The 19923-nt window shown below is 45.1% G+C and overlaps 1 protein-coding gene across 8 annotated transcripts in view; it reads right to left on the reverse strand.

Moving 5' to 3' along the window:
- Positions 1-19923, reverse strand: part of LOC123994997 (ephrin type-A receptor 7) — a 74570-nt gene that overhangs the window by 40366 nt on the left and 14281 nt on the right. For all 8 annotated transcript variants that reach the window (XM_046298188.1, XM_046298186.1, XM_046298183.1 and 5 more), the window contains exons 4-5: positions 12111-12266; positions 6075-6410 (exon numbers count right to left, since the gene is read on the reverse strand). In XM_046298188.1, coding sequence (XP_046154144.1) covers positions 6075-6410; positions 12111-12266 — 492 coding nt within the window. The remainder of the gene's footprint in view (positions 1-6074; positions 6411-12110; positions 12267-19923) is intronic.

Here is a 19923-nt window from a genome sequence, read left to right on the forward strand (position 1 = left end):
GATTTCTTGTTCCAGACATAAAAAGTGAAAATGTAAATTGTTGGATCAGTTGAAAACTAGCTAGCTGGCTTAATCTGGCATATTTACAGAAATGTTGATTTGATGTGCATTGTCCCTGTCAAATGCATGTAAAAAAAAAAACAAGTATACGAATATGAAGGGTGTAAATGTTCTGGGACAGTGAAGAGTTCAGTTGCTGTTGCTAAGGTAAACGATAGTTAGCCTGGGAAAAAAATTGTGGCCTCAAACTGGTTTGCAGTTTCACAGGCGTCTCAATAATGAAACTGGTTTCAATCCTGAATTCCGGCTAGATGATAAAACTGAATAAGAATCAGCGCCGTAGCCTTTTAACTTTGACAAGATTCCCAGCTGGGCAAAACAACATCATAATCACAAAAGAATTGCAGTTCCCGGCAGTGTTTTCAATCCAGATATCAAATATCATTATTTTCTACAAATGTTCACGCATCACTGCAAACGCAACACGCTTAGACACACACACATAAACACAAAGGAAGTATAGAATGAGAGATTGACGGATACTGCTTTCGTCAACAGTATCCCAGCTATGACCGGGTAGGGAACAAAAAGTCATTTTTTCAAAAGCTATTTAGTGGACAGTAACAAATATGTTTTTCACAGCTCCTCAACACAGTCTGACCGTGTCTGTAAATGTGTCCTTTCCGAGGCAGAGAGAGAGAGAGCGAGAAATGGGTCTGTAATTCTGACAGAGTGCATGGAGCGCTTAAACTCTGTGTGTTCTCAGAGAAAGGGCCCCTCTGCCACTGGGCTGTCCACTGGTGGTGATAGGCACCAAGTCAAGGGGAAAGAGGGAACACTGTGTGGCTACTGTGAGAGAGAGCTCAGTCAGGCACGCCAGATTCAGGGGGATTTAGGTGGCTCGTCTGCCAGCAATAAAAGACTGAAACAGGATACTTGGGGAGATTAATTACCTAGATAGGCAACGATAATGCCATTTAAATAGGAAAGTAATTAAAGTGCACCTTCCATCAAAATTATTCATTGCTGATGGATTGGGTGACAGGCAAATCAGGAGGCATTTACAGAAAGCTACAGGTTAAGTGCCGGAGCGCTTGTGCTTCGGGGAGACCACCACTGTTTTATTGCAGCTGTTGAATTGGACTGCTTTGCCCAGCTCTCATCAAATTACTGCATGTGGAGGGACAGAGAAAAAAGAGGGGGGGGGGGCTCCCAGGTAACATAAAACCACTGACAAATGCAACAAAGGAGGATCCGCTTAACTTTAAAATGACTCCCTGGCCGCGATGGTGGTGGTCAGTGGGGAATCCTCCGAATCAAATGCACTCTGTCTAAGGCCACCATGACACCATGACGGTGTGGGACATTAAAAAGAATCAATCAATGGGCCTTTGTTTCCATAAGTGTTGCTCTCACCAACACATTGAGAAATATCCATTTTGCAGTGATAAAGTGGAGATAAAGTGACCATATGTATTGCCGTTCGACAACCACAGAGTATCACCTTGCATGGTTGCCCGTTTAAACACCTCTCACTCCCAACATTTATCCAACTCATTTCACTGTGTTAAAGGGGCAACCAGCAGTTGCTACGGACATCTCTTTTTGGCCTTCAATTTAATGACATGTACCCCATTGATTCTTGAAGAATACCACTCACGATCAACTGTCGTACCCCATCAGAACCCCAGATAAAAGCGTGTTTTACTCCCAATGTTTGTAACAAATCAAATGTAAACAAACACTATATAGCCTCAGAGCACAGTTGACACTACAAGTTCGATACCGTGGATGGTCAAACCTCACGTCTGTAGCTCGGCCAATGAATTTGTGATGACATTTCTCCGGCCCCTTCCCTCGGCTTTGTTAATGTTTCTACTGCTGATTGCCGCTTTAAGGGAGATGAATTATCCCATCACAGCACTAATACTTGTTGCTGTAGACTGTCGTACAAATGACTGACAGCCAACAAGAACGTAGTCCTGACAACGCTAGCAGCCCAACAACTTGTGTTGAACGGGGGATATTTTGCTTCTCACGCAAGGCTAGAGCTTAGAGGCTTCTCAGATCAAAGTGAAATGCTTAGCTGACACTCACGCGTGCCACAAAGCATTTTCTCACTGAGTAAAATGGTGGCAAAGGGAATGGCCCGTTGTTCCCTTTGAATGTTTAAATAGCTCCGCACTTGAGGACACTCTGATCTCATTCGAAGTAAATATGAAGTTGCACAACAACAGTCCTGAAGGAGGTGATCTAAAAACAAACTGGGAAAGCAACATTGTTTTTCTGAAACCATTTAAAGAAAGAAAAGGCTATCAACGTGCGATCTATTACAGTTCCAACCATGAAGGAGGATGAAAGGAAGAATAAAAGACAACCCCCAATTTTCATGGCGGCGTAAATAAAACATATCGCTAAGTTATATCCCAATCCCACGCTGACTCATACTAGAGGGCTCTGAACACAAACAGCAACAGTAGAAGTTTCTATTGGTATGTAACCTGGTCCCTGCTCCTGGCTAATATGAGCAGGCAGCATTCAAATCCATTTCCACAGCTTCCCCCTTTCTCCCTTCAAAGGTGCAATGTGCAGAAATCGCTTCGCCATTTCCTGGTTGTTCACATGACAAAACAAGCAATGTAGTCTATAGTGTAGATCAGTGTTTCTCAAACTCGGTCCTGGGGACCCCAAGAGGTGCAAGTTTTGTTTTTTTGGCCTAGCACTACACAATTGATTCAAATAATGAACTCATCGTTAAGCTTTGATTATTTGAATCAGGTGTGTAGTGCTATGGCAAAAAAACAAAACCAAAACAAAAGTTTGAGATACGCTGGTGTAGAGAATACCATATAAACCGCTGTGAAATATCTTTTCAATAATCAAAAATATAGCACTTTCAGCTGTTTGAAGCTGCTATACAAAACCGAAAGTTAAATACGCATAAACTCAACTTGACAATGGGAAGCATAGAAATAGCGCACATAGAACAGATCTACCGCTTCTTAGACTTCAATGGGATGAACCTACAACTCACATTTCTATGTGAATTTGGTCGGGGTCGCCCCAAAAAAAGTGACACATTGCAGCTGTAATACATTGTTTACGCCACTTTATGCTCACACCTTAAGCAGCATCATCCACTGTTCTGTGGCTGAGTGTCCCGTCACACATAGTGCTCCTATAGCCATTCCCCTTAACCAATTCCAATCATATTTCTACCGTGGTTCTCCACGGGGAATTTTCGAGTTGAGATGTGATGTGTTCGAGAGGTGATGAGATGACACACTCTCTTGAATAAATATGAATGGTTATTCCATCAGCAGTTCTCACTCGCAGGCTTCTGAGAGAACAAAAAGTCCTTCTCTACAAGTGTAGCGGCATGAAAGCATCCGGAGTATGGAGGATCTTCGAGGGCAGCTCTCTAGAGTTGTCAAGCGACAATAGTGCCCTGATTGAAATGCACTCTCCGTCTAGCTAGCCTAACTTATTTTCCCGGAGAAACTCCACCTCGTCAAGATGTGATGACAAATTCATATTAATTCACCTGTGTATGAGGACGTGGTGAGGAGGCGAGGGGGAGAGTCGAAGACAAAACAAGACGATGGACTTGCGCCGCATCTCCAACAGTAGTTATTTAAACACACTTATAGACAGAGCTGGGAGGTCATTTGGTTTCCCTGGGAACAACAAGCACTCAGCACCTTGTGCAGGTCCTCAACTCGTCCACGGCTGCAGACTGCCTCACAGCCTTACTCCTCACACGTCCTTTGGTATAATTAGGGGAGGTGTGAATTCCTAATCAGATGAATCACCATCTGCATTTTTGCAGTCACCCCGCTCCTCTACTTCTCTCCTCCTCTCCCTCTGTTCCCACTCCTCCTCTCGTCTTCACGGGTTGATTATCCTTCAGCAGGAGAGAGAGGCACTACCTGCTTGACGGTCTCTCCTCTCTCCAAGACTTTTTCAGGACCACGGCTCACTCTCTTGCTACCTCCACCCCGAGGAACGGTTCATCAATTCCGGATGGTGAGGCGTAAAAGGGTTTATTATTGCAGTCGTTCGTTAGCAATGTGGCCCGACTTGTACATGCTTGCTCGGGAAGGGGGCCATTGTTTTAGGAAGCAGCCGACGTTCCAATTGAATAGCGCTGGAGCGTTCCCTAATGGCCCGGGCACAGGATCCGGACACGATGAAGGCCCAGTGGCCAGTGCTGAAAAGCACCGCAGGACAGGGTTAACGTCTGGGCTGCAACCCGCGCAGCAACACTGATTCAGCTTGCTCTCTCACATGAGGATCTCACTAACAATATGTGTTGGCACATCATCAAACTGAAGCCAAGCAGTCTGCTACATCCCCCAATTCTTCAAATGTGTCATAGTGTACCTAGGCTATAGGGTAACAAAACATCTATAAACACATCTAATTACACTAAATAGCAGTGAGCATCTCAAACTATGCAATTCTTGCTTCAAATAGTAGCCTAATGCTAGCTTTAAGACGTAAACCTAATTTCTTCCTCATCAAATGCATCCCTCTATTTCCCACTATTTCTGATGGCTAAATATACCGCAGGGTTAACAGAGCAATTGTCTGTTGTCAACATGCCACGTGTAATTATAAGAGGCTCTGAGGGAGCCATGTGTTAATTGTTTCCCCCATCTTTCCCTGCAGGTCTCCCTCCTTGCAGTGTCCTTTTGTCCTTGGCAAGGCAACCCCTAGAACCATCCAGCGCGTGTCTCTGTCATGAACCGTGTCACGGAACATACATCATTCCCTACAGTTTAACCCACATTCATGCAGCTGCCTGGCCACAATTATCCATTCTCTTTCTCTCTCTCTCTGTCTCTCTCCTTTTGACAGTCTTAGAATGGGGGTTGTTGCGAAATTTGTTCTTCCATTTTGTCTATTTGATATATATTCCTCAGCACACGCGAACAAACAACACAGTAGAGTATTCTAAACGAGTGCACTCAAAAATGTCTGAAATAAAACAGATACCGTATGCAGATGCATCTTACTAGGGGAGCATCACAGGACATGGCTGCATGATCAGGATTGCCCCAATTCTTTCAAGGAAAAAAAAAAACAAAGAGTTGCAGCTCTTCTGCAGTCATGTAAAGGGCCGGGTTGGGGTGAAGTCAAGTCTAAAAAAAGACAACGTCAACAAGTGTAATTTCAGGTCATCTGAAAGGTGGTTCAAAGTCAAACCTCAACATATACCACAAGAGCCTCAGTGTGCGCCACACAAGGCCCCGAATTCTCCTCGCTACTGGTTAGCAACATGGTTACGATGATAATATTCCCCAAACACTCTTTACCAGCTACAATGGCTGTGCAACCCTCTTTTAATGACCCTAGTTAGTATTCCCTTTTGACTCCAGCTGCGCTTCATGGACGGTTGAGCATGAAAGATAAATCTTGTTTGGTGGATCCAAAGAAATAATGCATTTAAGAAAAGGTGGAGTGCTGCCTTCAGTTGGAGTGTGTCACCAAGAAAATACAGCATTTTAATTATGCTAGGTTCCCAGGGGAGCTAGCGACACGCACTGTTTCCGATGGTACAACTCGCAGCAAGCCTTGCTATGCTACTAATGTTTTCCACCGTAGCTCTGACACACATGTTAAATGACTCTGGGTAATATGCCAACTGTAAATGCTGTGTATCAGCCTATGGTCATTAATGCCAATGAGGTATGATTAAGGTACTTAGCGTGTTTTCAGTTGAACGGCAGACCTCAGCGCAAAATAGCCATTGGTTTGTATGTGAAATACGCAAAAGTTTGTATAGTGCAAAACGTTTGACATTATTCTGTATCCTAAAAGGGATCTGTCTCGCTTATCCTGAACATCTAGGAGACCATGAAGTACTGCAAATGAAAACGTGTGTTTCTTTGTAACTTAATCGTGAAGGCAATTCTAGACCACACCAGCGGATTATGAAAGTGCAAGGAATTTAGCAATCGTTATTAATTAAAGTGTACAGGGAAGGGTGGATGTTAGGACGTAGGACCGTGTTCTGGAATCTAGCCAAACCCCCAGAATTTGATCTCTCTTGAGCCAATCAGACTCCTTACTTGCTTGACTGGTGGCGATGCTGACTGCTGCGAACAGCCTCTGGGTGCGGCTGAGGTCAGATACCCCGTTGACTGCCTCAACCTCGAAGGTGTAGTTGGCGTGGGCCAGCAGGTCCACCACGCTCACGTAGGTGTCCACTAATCCCGCCTGCTGGGGGGAGTATCCCACGTTCCCCCCGCACGCTACGCACTCCTCGGCCTCCCAGCTGCAGCGCCGGCACATAATCCTGTAGGTGACGTCGTTGCGGCCGCCCGTGTCGGCCGGCGGGCTCCACTCCAGGCTGACCGTGGTCTGGTTGATGTTGTAGACCAGGTTCTGTGGCGCCGAGGGAGGTCCTGTCAGGGCGGGAGGCAGACAAAGAGGGAGAGGAGGGAAGGAAAGAAGGAGGAAGAGGAGGGAAAGTTAAATAACGGAGTGCCAGGGAGGGAAAGTGACAGCAGACTGGGTGTGCGTACTGACTAGATATGCGGTTCACTGTTCTGCTCTGTTCTCTCAGACTGACTGGCACGGGACATGCCAGCTCTGACCCTTTGGGCCACACTGACACGCAATTATAATAGAGCTCAAATCTAAAAAGAAAAACTAGTGCAGGTAGGTAGAGAGGAAGTCAAACACCAGCAAAGCCAAGGTCAATGAGGAGTAGGCTGCGAAACTGATACAACACATGGGGACAATTACAATGCATAACGACTGCATTCCTACCACTCTGATTTGACGCAGGTACAGGCTAAGTATGAATGTGAACGTGTTACGTATCGCTCATTTGTCATGTCAGCTGTGTAATGGTATTGCCTTTCGAGTGTGATTAGCACTGTTAAAGAACCGGTACCTGTTTAAAGGAGTGAATGGTTCATGCGAGCTGAAGGCAGGTCCTTTTTGGATGCCCGTTCTGTTTATTCAATAACCATCCATTCACAAGTCACGAATTGTCATTAACGTTAAATCGTGGAATATACCAGAAATGTAACATTGGCAGGAATATCCAGTTGAAATGATTGAGATGTCATTCCATTGTAGAACTATTTATCCTGAACAGGGGATCAGAGGGAGGCAGATACGAGGCATTATTAGCTCTCCCTCAGTCCTCCCCAATATACAATTATCCCAGTGTGAGACAAAGGGTTTCCTTTCCAATGAATCGCAGAGACAAGACACTTAAAGTTGATGTTTTTGAAAAATAGCCCCGGAATTTACAAGTGAGATTAAATCTGAGTTATCGCCCGACAATAGCCTCTATATAGAATATCACTGGAAGCACACTACCCACGTGTTCAATAAATGATCCATCCTTCACTAGAACATAAACCATTGTCCTCTGAACAATAGCAAAGAATGATCCTCTTCTCATAAAAACAATGATTTACAAATTGCTGCTTTATTCACTCAAATTCAAGCCCTTGTGTTTTATGACCCAGATGTTTATATACTGTTGACCTCCAATTAAGTGATCGTTTTATGTCCCTTTTAATGCACTATAGATTATGAATTCTTTGTTCATGGGCGTTTTTAAAAGCATCTTTCATTTTCTCTGTGAAATACTAAACGACTCCATTTTCATCCAAATCCAAAGAGCTTCTCAACCACATTTATTTAGACAAAAGTCTCTACAAATTGGTACTACTTATGCAGAGAGCGAAAACTATAATTGTCTGAGTCATTATTTATATTATTTATTTAACCTTTATTTAACAAGGCAAGTCAGTTGAGAACAAATTCTTATTTTTCAATGTCTGTCTACCCCCGGCCAAACCCTCCCCTAACCTGGATGATGCTGGGCCAACTGTGCACCGCCCTATGGGACTCTGGATCACGCCAGTTGTGGTAGAGCCCAGGATCGAACAAGGGGCTGTAGTGACGCCTCTAGCACTGAGATGCAGTGCCTTTGTGCCACTCAGGAGCCCAATATTGCACGTTAGGTTATTTTCCTAATTCCTCCCATTAAGAAGAATGAGGCAGGCAGAACAGAGCAATCCATATTCACGGCTACAGAGGGAAACGATGAGATGGAGCCAGTGAGACTTTGGGCTCTGGAGATGAAAGAGACACACGTGGCAGCTGAAGAGGAGAGGCGGCACGACTCTCTAGCTCGAGCCAAGGCACGACTTCAGCACTGTCATCTACACTGGACCCGGGCTCATAAAGGACTAGTTCACTATTTTACAACTTGATGTTAGACAGTTTCTCACCATGGAAGTTGTCTATGGGCCAGGAGTAATGTAATCCAGGGTTCAGTCTTCTTTAAACAGCCACTACAAATTTCTGCTAGCCTTAGCCACCACAAGCTAACAATCAATGGAAGCGATGGGGGCATCTGTTACTTAAAGGTGATCTGGCAACAACAACTAAAATGTACATGCTCACATGCCAAGTTAGTAGTGGCTGTTTAAAGAGAACTGAACCAGTTTCTCCTGGCCCATAGATGACTTCCAGGGTGAGGAACCAGCTAACATCAAGTTGTAAAACAGTGAACTAGTCCTCTAATCCTCTTCAGGGACGAAGAGCGAGAGTCACACACATACACACACGTGCACGCACAAACACACGCGCAGGCACACACTCATCTCTCAGGCGTTTGTTTATACTGCATTACCATGGTCACGGTTACCAACAGACAATAGCTTGTTTTATTTACTCAGCCACTCTCATTGAGTCTCAGGTGACAAAGATCAGGGCAGTGACTTCAGCGATAACAGCCGGAGGAGGATATTGAATTAGAATGAATTTGAGTGGTCTGTGTTTTGTTCTTGTTTTGCGGACATGGAATACAGTGAGTGCTTCCCTTCGCTGTCCTAGACTAGACATAGTGCTTCATGTTCCCTGGGTTGGCTTTGTTCCCCCACCACCACGCAGTTCTCTCCCTGCCTCTGTAAGGTGAGGTGACACTGTCCTCCCTGTCTTACCTGCAGCTAGGAGAGGCGACATCCTGAGCCTCTGCCGTCTGTCTGCTGATCCTCGTAGCTCAAGGGCTTGCCGCCCTCGCTCTCTCTCTCTTTCCGTCTCTCACTCCTCTCCTCTCGGTGTCTTATCTCTTTACGTTTTCTCCTCTCACCCCCTCCTCCCGGTGAAGTTTCATTTCACGGATTAGCCTTCCATAGCCCTCACAGTCTGAGACGTCTCAATCACAAGCTTCTTCCTTCCAACGCCGCATTGTGTGTGTGTGTGTGTGTGTGTGTGTGTGTGTGCGTGCGTGCGTGCGTGCGTGCGTGCGTGCGTGCGTGCGTGTGTGTGGATGGGTGAATGTGTCCTGTCACCTCCTTCTTATAGCGTAATACAGCTGATTCTCCAGACACTGGGTGAACCTGTGATATTGCTGATGAATAACCGCCTCTGACAGCACATTCACTCGTTAACCAAATTGAATGGACCTTTTTAACTGAATGATATGGCATAACCAAGATGGCTGACTCTTTTTGGATAATAGCAATAGTAACTAGATAATTAGGTCATCTTGCTGAGCCTGTCTCTCTGTGTAGAGCTGAGAGACCTGAGTTAGTCAGAGGGCTTAGGAGAAAAGACTAATGTCCTGATTTGCTGTGAGAGAGAGCAGAGCTAAAAGAGAGAGGTGCTCTTGGCCGTCTCAGCCCTCCACTGCCCTATTAGGGGGCTACACACTAATTGGAGGGATGGAGGGAAAGAGGGGAGGCTGGGGGTGAACGGTATTCAAATCAGCCAAGCACTCATCCTTCATCTGCAAACATGTGTCGTGACCTTTGACCTGGGTGGTTTAAAACCTGGCTGAGTGAAGCCATGTGGAAGAGAGGGAGGCCGTGATAGGAGGAAGAAAGGAGGAAAGGGACTCCTACGTTCCGCTGGCCCTCATCCGTCCCCTAGCAACTACAGGCTCCAATCAGGATGGAATCTTTCTCTCTCTCTCTCTCTCTCTCTCTCTCTCTCTCTCTCTCTCTCTCTCTCTCTCTCTCTCTCTCCCTCTCCCTCTCCCTCTCTCTCCCTCTCCTCTCTCTCTCCCCCTCCCTCTCCCCCTCCCTCTCCCTCTCTGTGAGATGTCAACTTGTTGAGGTTGCAAATTTGAGTGGGACGACGGGGGCGAGATGGGGGAGAGGGGTGGAAGGGGGAGATGGCTGCTCACAACTGCCCTTTTCAGACCCTGCTAGCGCCAGCACTGCTCACAGCTGTCACATGATTGATGCCCACTCCCCAACCTGTCAGCAGCTTCAAGGCTTTGCTCCGCTTCTGGAAAAATGCTCCCAGCCTTCCTGCAGTGCCATCCCCATACATTTCTCATTATCTCCTGGCTTTGCATAAGAATGGAGTGAGCAAATATTGGAAAAACAATATCATACAATGTGTTTTTCCTTCTCTCTCAACACGCAATATTTGCAACAATGGTAATGGAAAATATATTGTCCGACGGCCTTTCAAAACTAGTGTCTTAATTTCCGTTTTTGCCTGTTGCAGTGAATTACCTCTCCCAATATATCCACGTTTCATCTTTATCTTCCTCCTCGTCCAATCTTAGTCTCATAAAGACATTCCTAATCCATGTGCTGCAGAGATCTGTCTCTCTGTTTGTACAGAGCCTAAGATAAGGGAGGTTTACAAGCGCCCATTTAAAAATCTGTCAATCAAGCTGTTTGCTCAAGCAATGTAAATTCACTTTCAATTACTATTGAATTCTACCCCAGACCAGACCAGACCAGACCAGACCCCACAAAGGCTGGCCCACATTGGGAAAAATGTAGGGAAAATGGCGCAGCACACCTTCTACAAAAAGAGTCGCATTCAAACTAGGGATTTTGTGGCTAATTGAGGTAAAACAGTAATTCTGTTCATAGATTATGCATGTATGAACTACACATTGAAACATCCAGCTCAAAGCGAGCGGTTAAAAAAAAAATGTAGTAGTCGCCAAAGTTCCAGAGCACGTCTTTATGTAGATAAACACTGGAATCTATTAAAAACTAGGCCATTGCCATTTCACATGTCTGTTTCCACCAAAGTGATTCTTCACAGCAGTACAGACAGAGGGCAACGGGAAATAACTAAATAATATCAAACTTCTTCGTGGTCAATTGCGTAGCAGTAAAAGTGATTGTTTTCATATTCCGACAGTAAACCCACAGGACAGGCTTGGTGGGGAAAGAAATGGATCAGTCTTTCATAAAATCATCTGAGTGGTTACCGTGGAAATGTGGGCTTTTTGTTTATTACCGGGTTCTGATTGGAGTAGCTAGGGGTTGGGAAGGGGGAAGGGGGAAGTAGAGTCGGTCCTGTCTTTGTTTCAAGTCAAGGACTGAATTAAGACTGGCCAGAACAAATATGGACAGAGAGAGAGAGAGAGAGAGAGAGAGAGAGAGAGAGAGAGAGAGAGAGAGAGAGAGAGAGAGAGAGAGAGAGACGCTGGGATAAATCAGACTTACAGAGGAAGTCCACTTTTCCACCTCTCCTTATTAGCCCAGTCCTTGTACCACCCTGCCCGCTCTACGCTTCCTTTAAATTAGGCCTAATTTCATTGCCCCTGTGCGGAGTCAGTCATTGGTTTGAGGTGGTGGTGTAGCCCTGTAAAAGCCCCACATGAATCTACCTGTTTGGGAGCAACAGATGTGGATTTTGGAGCAAATGTGCCCCACCCTCTAAAATGAATCCCCTGTGTCAACAGGTCATCGATGCCTGTCACATAATTGCAACACTGACCAGAGCAAATGGAGACACAGGGTGCTGCTGTTGACTGTAATTGCAATCTTTTAGACGGGAAATGGCAAATTGCTCCTCTGATCATTAACTACCAGCCGGGGGGGGGGTAAGAGGGGAAAAAAACACACTCAGGCCCATGAACATAATTATAAAGACATATTGGGAAGCAGAGGCAGGGGACTGGTATGGGCTCTGGAGTAGATTAGATGGTGAACAGATCTGGGCTTTTCACAATCCTCCAGATTGAACATTCTCAGTGTGGCCAGTGGGGGCCTGGAAGGGAGACTTGCATGTGCACGTGCAAGCGTGTGTTCATGAGAGCATAAATGCAGAATCTAAGACAGGTCCTTCCTGTATTTACCTAGCAACGCTCCCGTACTTACTTGTGCAGGCCACAGAGGGTGGGTCCGAGAGTCCCCGGTAGTAGCCGTCCTCACAGTCGCAGCGCCACGAGCCCTCCCGATCATTGTAGCTGTGTGCTGGGCAGCGCGAACACTGCAGGTCCTGGGACGAGGACTTGTAGAATCCACGGCCACATGCTATAATCAGAGGAAGAAGGAAAGGGAGGGGGTTAGTTCACACTTGAATTCCCAGAAAAGAGAAAGGGCATGATAGAACAGAGAATAACACTTTTGTTCACATCACAGAACAGCTGGTGTTCGGATCAACCTGCCCCTCTGGCTTCATCAACCAGCTTGACAAAACCCCACTTTAAAAAAACCTATCACAAATATCACCATGTCAAAGCCTGCACTGAATGAGGGAGAAAAAAAATGACTGCTTATTAACCTGAGAGGCGAAAATAGGGCTATTTTTGTTCTGTTTTTTTTTTTATCCCCTGGTCAGTAAATAAATACGTGTTTAGTTTATCAAAGCCCAGTCTGAGCGGGAGTGTTGTCCTAGTCAGGCATGCAGTGCTAAGTGAGGTGTGAATAGAGAAAACAGACAAGGTTGTAGAAACCCTTAATGGATTATTGGAGCGTTTCAGCTTGGTGAATATGCTCGTATCCCGGGGATAAGAGACAGTGTATGAATTCTTCCCTACTGGTCACATGGCTGTTTGTGTGATGGGTAGAGCCCTGTTTTTGGGGGGGTTGGTCATGTCACATGACCTGGATTTGAAACTTTTAAGCCTTTTCCAGAAATGAGAATTACGGCAAAAAAAAACAAATGAAAGCGTTTGTCTGAGGATGTCGCTGGACCATCTGACATGAAGAAAAAAAAGTTTGATGAAAGTAAAGTTTAAATTCCAGGTCACGATCGACCAAACAACGGGCCCTTGGCGATGAGTTAACTCAGCCACTTGTGAGTTATTAGGGATCATTGTTTTATGCAACAAACCAAACACTAAATCTGGAGGGGGGGGGGGACAGGGACAGTAACTGACAAGATCCAGCAATAATGCAACAACAACAAAACAGAACAATTCCTGTATAACAAATGAAACGATTCATACAGAGGGCTTTGTGAATCACATGCATGTTCCAGATTCACTTTTAAGCATGAGTGAATAGGGAAATGTCTATTTTGGGTTTGTCTTTTTCAGTCTCAACACTTCAAGACAAGCAAGCCACAGTGACCCGCTGTTTGTGGAAAATCCAACGCTAAGCCTTGTGGGGAAGAAGAAAAAAAAACTCAATCTAGGCCACATGATTTCTGTTCCAATCTGCAAAGGATTGTACATGCCTGTAAATAGCTCTGCATACAAACTATCAAATTATACAAAACATTTATTTTACATGAGCCGCTTGGGGAAATGGGCAACGTTTTTTTTTTTTTTATACCGAGGTCCCCCCCGTTTCACATCTCTGTTACACCATATTTTTTTTTCGGAGAGTCAGGATATTTGGCCGTACTTCTGTGACAGGTCTAAAATAGAGAGGATAAAGGAACCTGGTGTCCCCTCATTCTAACACCTCCACAGCGCAAGGAGGAGACCGAGGGACGGGGTATCCCCATTTCAGCAACATGAAAGCCCTGTCACTCTCTATTTATCTCACCGCACCAGCCTCGTGAAACAAGACCTTTTTCGGAAGAGGGGAAGAATAGACGATTTTATCTCGAATACTTCCTCACCTGAGAACGGCAGTAATTGAAAACAGGGTTTTAAAGCTGCGAGAGAAGTGCCTTGTGATGGGAGCTGTGTGCTGCCTACCGAAACATATTAATCACACAAATTCTCATGAACCAATCCACCGTAACGTTAGACATTAAGTGCAAACAATGTACCTACACGTATACCCACACCTAACGCACCACACAATCCTCTGATAAGACTACGTAAATATTCACGTGTGTTAGCTTGTGCCTGTGATAACACAGAGCAATCCATTTTGCAGAACGCTCAAGAATGGTCAGCGGTTCTGTTTGAAAGGCTGCTCTCTCCTCTCCCACCACGCATGGCTGTTTAAACACTCTGTTTGCCTTTGGGTTTGGGTAGTGGTGCTCCGCTGGGTGGCCAGCAGTGTTGAGGGGAGGCCCAGCTCGCTCCCATTGCGACTGCCATCTCTGCCTGCCTGGCTCTCAGGCATCCAGTCTCCAGATTAGTGCTATCTCAGCCACTAGGAACAACAGGGCTTTCAAAAGTCAACAGTACTCCCAAGTTAAAGTTCCCATGCAAAAAGATGGTCTATTTCCCATTTCTTTTCTTTTTCTTTTTCCATGATGGCCCCTGTGTTTATCGATGTGTCTGACCGGCTGTTTACAGAAGCAACGAGGCGGCAAAGTAGGGCATCAAATCAAACGGCTGTGTGACATGGGTAACCATTTTTCCGGGGCTCGCCTTGGCTCTCCCTCTCCCGTGCTCTCTCACAGTGCACTGAGTGACAAGGGCAAACACAGCCATCCCAGAGCCTGCATTCCTGTCCAAGCAGCACAGACGCTCTTGGCCAGTTCCTGGTCCTGGAATCATCAGCTGAAAACACACTCTGTAACAGAGATGTTGAAGCGTGAGATGAAAGCGGGTGATAGTGAGTGATTTTCCCCTCCTCTTTCCTTTGCAGCCACATATTTCTTCAGAGGGGGAGAAGAAAGAAAAAACTCTGCTGTATAATTACCCTGGGTTCACTCTCTAGTGCTTGTCTTTAATATCAGGGCAAACCTGGGGGCGCCTCTCGTACAGTACTTGAGAACTTCGCTAACAAAGTGTTACACTGACTGTGAAACACGTTAGAACACTGTACGCGTCTCCCGACTCCCGATAATCCCTAGCACACAGATTGATCACATCCAATCACATCCAACAGACAAACGTATAATTACGCGCATGTGGGGTGGGGGTACATAGTGACAACTTAAAAAGGCCCTTCAACACCACTCAGTTGATGGCTAATAGGCTGTGCTAGTTGACACAGGCGAAGTGGGAGGAAAAACACCGAAAACAACCAGCTCTCATTTACACTACACTGCGTATATAGCCAGTCCTTAGAGAACAGGGCTGAGGTTGGAGCAGAAAGAGCGAAGGAGGGAGGGAGGAAGAAAATACAAAATCTGACATTCCACCCCGCTCCTTAGCGAGGAGTAACAGAGCCAGCATCTGTAATTTTCCTTCCAGTGGTCAAACGCTCTCATTCAGCGATGGGGGGAAAACAGTGTGCAGTCAGCGGTTTTATGCACCGCACTGATAGAACAGAAAAGGCCTCAGTTAGGAATGACTTTGCCCCGACTCAATCTATGTCTTCTGAGGACGTTTAAATCACTCTCCGCATTGTGTGAGACGACAAGAGGATAAAACAAGAAGCCGTTATCTGGAACAGACACACACTAAGAGACGAAATTCTCAATATTTATTTTTCCTCAGAGTCTGGCTTCTTAACATTTTTGAATTGCATCCAGACAGCGGCTCTCACTGTTTGGCGATTAAATGACAATCTGGATAAAGGACACAGAGGAGGATGGATGAGATTCCTGCGTTGACATTTTGTGACAGGCTGACATATCGCTTCCTGTGGCCTTACCAGACGATAATTATTCCTAATGTCCCGGCGCAATGGCACTTGAACTATATTTCCTGCGTTTAATCTTCCACTTAGATTGACAGTTTGCATTTCATTTCGACTTCTAACTAGTGTTACCATTACGGAAAAGCAAAGGTTTTACCTTTGTTTTAGAGTGTCGGTGAAATATGTAAACAACCCATCTTCCACTTCCCAATTAACCCTCACAACTAATCAGCTTCTCCTTATCAACTATTGAGGACAGAGGGGACTTCAGGGTCTTAACAAGCTAGAAGTAATATAGAGTTTCTCCACATCTGTCTCATTGTACTATGGTAGGCCTTCAGAGGGACAGGCGTAGCCCCGAGAAGTAGTACCAGTAATCCTGCCTCGGTCGAGAGTGGGGGGAATGGTGGTGGTGGTGAGTGTTGAGCTCAGTGCTGTGCTCCAGCTCTCCTGGCCAACAGTGCGATGAGATGGACTAGTGTGTGCCAGTCTGTCTCCATGGCATGCCGTGATGATCCCTGTCAGAGCCGGGCCTCCCCCTGGCCACCCTCCCATCTAGCTTGATTATGTGTTAAATCCGCATTGCGTGTCCCATCTAGCTTGATTATGTGTTAAATCCGCCTGCGTGTCTTTCAGGATGGATGTGGAAAGAATGCAAGAGTCGGCCGGCCGGCAAGACAGAAGAGGAGCGAAGGCTACAGAGACCCGGCGAGAGAGAGAGAGAGAGAGCAGCGTGGAGAGGATAGCACGCCATTAGAGTGATAAAGGAGGCCGAGGGAGAGAACTGCAGCCGACAGGACCAACTGGCAGGCCAGGCTCTGCTCGCTGATGAATGCCAGGTGGAGCAGGTCAAACGCGATAAAGGAAACAGTTTATTTTCTTATTTCAAAAACGCCATTTTGCCTTTCCTTAAACAGTCTCCGTCGCCACCGCCACCGCTACGATAGGGAAACGTCCTTAGAAATATCAACTATAAACACAGGCCGCCACGAAGGATGGGATTCTAGTCTACGCTGCTTTTTATTCATCCATTTCCTCCGGGTGTCTTTCTCTCCTTCCTTGTTTTGTTTTGTTCTGACCTTGGTGCTCAGTTGTCTGGCTAGACAGCATAAACACATGTACCTCCTATTCTCTCTGCTAGACATTGTTTCATCAACTCCATTATACTGCTAACTCAATGTTAATATTACCAGGGACATTCTTTGCCAGTAAATATATATATATATATTTTAAACGCCCTGTTTCTAACTGTTCACATAGCCATGACATGCTATTTCAGAATCATTGCTTTAGATCCATGTTTGGGTTTTATTTCTAAAGCATAATTAAGCAATAAGGCACGTGGGGGTGTTGAATATGGCCAATATACCATGGCTACGAGCTGTTCTCAGGCGGCAATGCAACCCCGAGGTTGTTGCTATTATAAACTGGTTACCAACATAATTAGAGCAGTAAAGATAAATGTTTTGTCACCCATAGTATGCGGTCTGCCATACCATGGCTGTCAGTCAATCAGCATTCAGGACTCGAACCGCCCAGTTTATAATATACAATTATGACCGTGACACTGTGTCGTAGCTGGAAAGGGATGCCAATAGCTCTGGAGAAGCTGATTTCTTATGCATTACTTAACATTGGCTACAGGGTGTATGCTGTGTGGCTTAGATGTAACTTGTGTGCTTGCCTGAGAAAATAGTATGTGTTGGGACATCCATCAAGCTCTGTTTACTGACATGTTATGTGCGCTACACTCTCTTTTATATGCTAATAAAATGTTGTTTTACTGCGTCCGCCTAGCAACAGGTGTTTTTCCACTTTTCCACCTCTGTGGAAGAGGAAAACAATATTCAGGTAGCCTTCTGCACTTTCTATTAAATCTCCCTTTTTTTAAAAATCTATAAAGAAAGAAAAGAAAGAGAAACTAAGCTGAACAACTGGGCTTTTTCCCTGAGACATGTTAATCTTTCACCTTTGAAAGGCGAGGCGCCTAACCAGCTCCTGGAAACAGTGGAGACAGAACTGAGACCCTGCTGGAACGCAAATTTAGTTTGAATGTCTAAACCCTTCCAAACAAGCTACTTTCAAACACCTACACCTCCTGTGGGCTTTAGATGTGGGGGGGGGCAAGGCTACAGGGAGCGAAAAACTACAAAATGATCAGATTAGGAGTCTTAGCTAGAAAGAACCAGATTAAATGGTTAAAACACCTAAAAACTATCATATTGTCGATAATTCTTCCCACATAGGCCCACCACGCACAGCTGGATTGGCTGGCTTGGCACATCCAGACAACTGCTCCATTCATCGGGGCTAACTGTGCTTAGGGGGAGATAAGTAGCTTTACCATGAGAAACAAAGAGAAGATTAGCATTCCCTTACACTGTGTTAGAGGGCGCACTCCCTGAGGAAGTGTCTGGTTAGATGTACTGAGCTAAGATCAAAACTAGCCTACCAATTTTTTTTAATTTTTTTTATCTACTCTGTTCTGGCTAACCAAACATTCCATATCATTTAAGTCTTAATTGGGAATTAAATCTAACAGGGAAATATGGTTTCAATTTCACAGCAAAATAGAACTGATTTAAATGATTTAGGACGCTGAATTAGACCCAGAGCAACAACAACAAAAAATAGAATGGGATTTATATACTGTATATTTCCACACTATGGAACAATACTGTGAAATTGTGATATTTTTTTAATGTAAGAGCTGTTTGAAAAGACCGCCTGAAATTTCCACCTGTTTTGGTGGGAGGGAGTTTTGGCATTCCATGGTGACATCACCATGCAGTACATGAGTTAATAGACCAATAAGTAAGAGAGTTCTAAACCTCTCTGCCAATAACAGCTCATTTTCTGTTTTCCCCCTCCCCACTCAGACCACTCCCAGACAGTCCTAGCAAAATTCTTGCTCGAGAAATTACTAAGAAGCTATTTTTGTTTCTTTTTGATGCTTTTAATTGAAAACAATCACTGCAAGGTGCTTAATTGTTACCCAGAAATGATTTGATATTGAGATAAAAACCACTGCATTGGACCTTTAAGTAAAATAGCAGGGCAATCTAATTACTACTGAATACATTATATTTCTGACAGTCCCATTTGTGTTGGCTCCACTTTGTCGTCCGTAGTACCAAAGGAAGTATCTTTAGCCTCACTTGTAATTGTTCATGTGTTAAACCTAAAGCCAACACATCTATGTTAAAAATGAAGTCTTAGAAGAGAACATATTGTATCGGGTGTGGTGATAATCATGCCAGTATATCTGATTCAATAACCAATACGTACCGTAGTTTTGGTAAATGTCGCAACAGTTACAAAAGTCACATGATAGGTGTGAAGAAAACATAACATCATTTACTTATAACCAGTTCATAACTAGTTTCCAAACTTCTCAAAAGACATCTGCTCCTAATGCATTACAGCCTGTGCTGCTGCATGTGGTCAGAAATACAAATAAGCAACAATAAACTCCAGCACCTGTTTCCTCCCTCAGCTTTCATATTGATTTACTGCATGGATCTGCAGATGGAAAATGAAGGAGGTTATCACATTAAATCAATTATATTACAGAATTTATAGCTCTGGTCCCGCCTGAGCAGAAACTGAACATTGCGTCCGTACAAAACTATAGCCTCTTCCAGAGAAAGAGAGAGGTCTTCACTTCTTTAATTCATCATGCAGGGTAAAGGCTTTCCAAATGAATTTCCAGTGACATGGAAAATGTCCCTGCCTAATCGCCTTTTATTTAGTTCATTTAACTCGCATGGCGACGGGAGAGAAAAGTCTTAAGGGCAGCTAGGCCGGGCAGCTACATTTTAATGGAGGATGTGGTCAGCTCTGAGAGGACCTCTGCTGAAAGACTTCTAAGGAAAGGAGAAGAGACTGTGCTGCTCTGGAGATAAAAGCAGTGGGCCAAAGGTTTACCCAGACCCAAAGCCCCCTGCAGCCACAACGAATCAGCACTCAAAATGTCCCCAGTCAGCAACTGAGCATTATATCCAGATTGTGCCAATGCCCCCCACTCTCCCCACTCCCTTCCACCCCACTCCAATCCCCATGGTCCCACTACTGTGACAGAAAGGACTGAAACACAGGGACAATGTCAAACCAGACGCTAGTTTCCCCACCGTGGTCCAGACCCCTTGGCCTCCAGTGACTTAAAGGTGTCCATTTGCCCTCAGATGGCCATGCTGCCGTGCACGCTGCTCCAGAGACAGCCAGAGCCCCTCAGGAGGCCAAGAGAACCATCCAT

The sequence above is a fragment of the Oncorhynchus gorbuscha genome, linkage group LG14 (genome assembly GCF_021184085.1).
Source record: "Oncorhynchus gorbuscha isolate QuinsamMale2020 ecotype Even-year linkage group LG14, OgorEven_v1.0, whole genome shotgun sequence".
Classification (NCBI taxonomy): Eukaryota; Metazoa; Chordata; class Actinopteri; order Salmoniformes; family Salmonidae; genus Oncorhynchus; species Oncorhynchus gorbuscha.